General features: G+C 64.7%; 1 protein-coding gene across 1 annotated transcript in view; it reads left to right on the top strand.

Moving 5' to 3' along the window:
* The window catches only part of PRKAR1B (protein kinase, cAMP-dependent, regulatory, type I, beta), a 71,380-nt gene that overhangs the window by 43,179 nt on the left and 25,947 nt on the right, over positions 1 to 2,254 (top strand). Inside the window, exons 9-10 of the mRNA XM_014535266.1 lie at positions 671 to 731; positions 2,106 to 2,227. Of these exons, the coding sequence (XP_014390752.1) occupies positions 671 to 731; positions 2,106 to 2,227 (183 nt within the window). The remainder of the gene's footprint in view (positions 1 to 670; positions 732 to 2,105; positions 2,228 to 2,254) is intronic.

The raw sequence follows: 2,254 nt of genomic DNA, 5'->3' as shown, positions 1-2,254 counted from the left end.
CTCCTTCCCCGGAGGTGGGTCCCCGACAGCGTAGCCCCACTGCGGGCCTCCCCACGCGGGGCCGTCGAGGCCAGAGTGGCTTCGGAAGTCTAGCTGTCACCCCTTCATGTGCTCTCGGGTCACCAGCCAGCCCTGTCCCCGAAGATCGTGAGTCCCAGGAGGCGGGGGTCAGGGGTCAGGGGTCAGGGCCTGGCTGCCACGCCGCGTGTGACAAACACTCAGAACGTGGCCTAACCACGGGGTGGCTGGTCACGCTAAGGCTGCTCTGTGGGGCGGGGACGGCTCCCTCAGCTTGCACCTCGTTCACGAAGGCCCAGGTGCTGCCACAGCTCCGGCCACGGCCTCCACGTCCCGCCAGCAGGAGGAAGGGGGAGGGGCCTTCTCGTTAAGGATGTGCTCGGGCTGCCCGCCAGGGCCATTCATACCCAGTGGCCAGGACGTGGTCCTGGGGACATGGTTGGCGGTCCTGCAGGGGCGGTGGGACGATTCTCTATCTTGGGGACGAGGTGCTGGGCATTGGAAATGGTGGCCGCTCCCTCGACTGTCATCAGAGGGGCTTTGGGGATGCGAGGGCTCAAAGGGGGTCTTCTGAAGAGCCGGGATCGCTCGGGGACATGTGGGCGTGTCGGGGATCCGGGCACAAAGCCCCCCTCTGTTCCCTCTCCCACAGGGCAGCACGCTGCGGAAGCGCAAGATGTACGAGGAGTTCCTCAGCAAGGTCTCCATCCTCGGTCAGTCCAGCCCCCCGTCTGGCGGCCGCTTCCGTGGTCTGGGTGCTGGGCAAGGCGGGCGCACACGTCTCAGCCACATGTGCATGCTCACAGATGTGCGCCTGTGCACAGCACGAGTATGTGCGTGCACACACCTGCCCACATGCATATGCACACACCTGCATGTGCGCACATGCATGAACACACGGACACACGTGTGAACACACTGCTGTTGGTCAGAACCAAGCCATCTCTGTCTGCAGGCGTGTTTGCTGGTCTGCCTGTCCCTCCATGGTCAGTACCATGGTCTCCAGCTCATCCTCCAACTCTGAGCATCTGTGCCAACAGCTCCCGGCACCCCCTGACCCAGGGCACCCCCCTGACCCAGGACACCCCCTGACCTAGGGCACCCCCTTACCCAGGGTACCCCCTTACCCAGGACACTCCCCTGACCCAGGACACTCCCCTGACCCAGGGCATCCCCTGACCCAAGGCACCCCCTGACCCAGGGCACCCCCCTGACCCAGGACACCCCCTGACCTAGGGCACCCCCTTACCCAGGGTACCCCCTTACCCAGGACACTCCCCTGACCCAGGACACTCCCCTGACCCAGGGCATCCCCTGACCCAAGGCACCCCCTGACCCAGGGCACCCCCTGACCCAGGGCTGGTTGAAAGGGTGGCCTTTGCACGTGCCGCACTGACAGGAGTTTTAAGCGGAGAGAGCGGGCCCCTAACCCAGATCTAAAATAGAGGCTCTGCATCGTATTTTTAGCCGCTGACCCACATCCGTGCGTCTGGAAGCCCAGGCGGGGAAGTTTCTTTTGCCAAAAACAGTTAATCAGGCAACGGCATCTCCTTTAAAGGGAGCCCGTGGGGTTTCCTTCCTGAGGGTCAGAGGGGACCACGCGGGGGGGACAGGTGCACCCAGCCTGCAAGCCTTGAAGGCACACGTGGCTTTGCAACCAGGTGCTTTGCCCTGAAGTGTGGCTGTGCCCTGGGCCTCAGTGTGGCCACGTAAACCGCCGCGTCCTCTGCGCACGGGCGCACGCTGTCCGAGCAGCGGGCATCGCTCGGTCCTGTCAAACCCATCAGCCCTCACGTGAGCCGTGGTTCTGCTTGCAAAGTGCAGCAGCTCTATTCGCCCGGAGACCCGGAGAGCATTTAACACTCATGAGCTCAGACTCGGGGACGGGGCGTGTGGCCTGTGGCGTGTGGCCTGTGGCGTGTGGCGTGTGGCGTGTGCTGGAGCAGCACATCTGAGCCACGTCCCGCGAGACCGGTCTGTGCATCCGGCCCCTCAGCCTCTTCCTCGGGTTCCCTCGCACAGATCTCACCGTGGGCTGGGGGCGGGGTGTCTGAGGTGACATTGGGGTGACGCTGCCGCCCCCCCAGAGTCCCTGGAGAAGTGGGAGCGCCTGACGGTGGCCGACGCCCTGGAGCCCGTGCAGTTTGAAGACGGGGAGAAGATCGTGGTGCAGGGGGAGCCCGGCGACGACTTCTTCATCATCACGGAGGTGAGTCCTGCCGCACGCGGGGGGGCG

The sequence above is a fragment of the Myotis brandtii genome, unplaced genomic scaffold (assembly GCF_000412655.1).
Source record: "Myotis brandtii unplaced genomic scaffold, ASM41265v1 scaffold1408, whole genome shotgun sequence".
Classification (NCBI taxonomy): domain Eukaryota; kingdom Metazoa; phylum Chordata; class Mammalia; order Chiroptera; family Vespertilionidae; genus Myotis; species Myotis brandtii.
The sequence above is the reverse complement of the archived record's forward strand: the minus strand, read 5'-3'. Positions and strand labels throughout refer to the sequence as shown.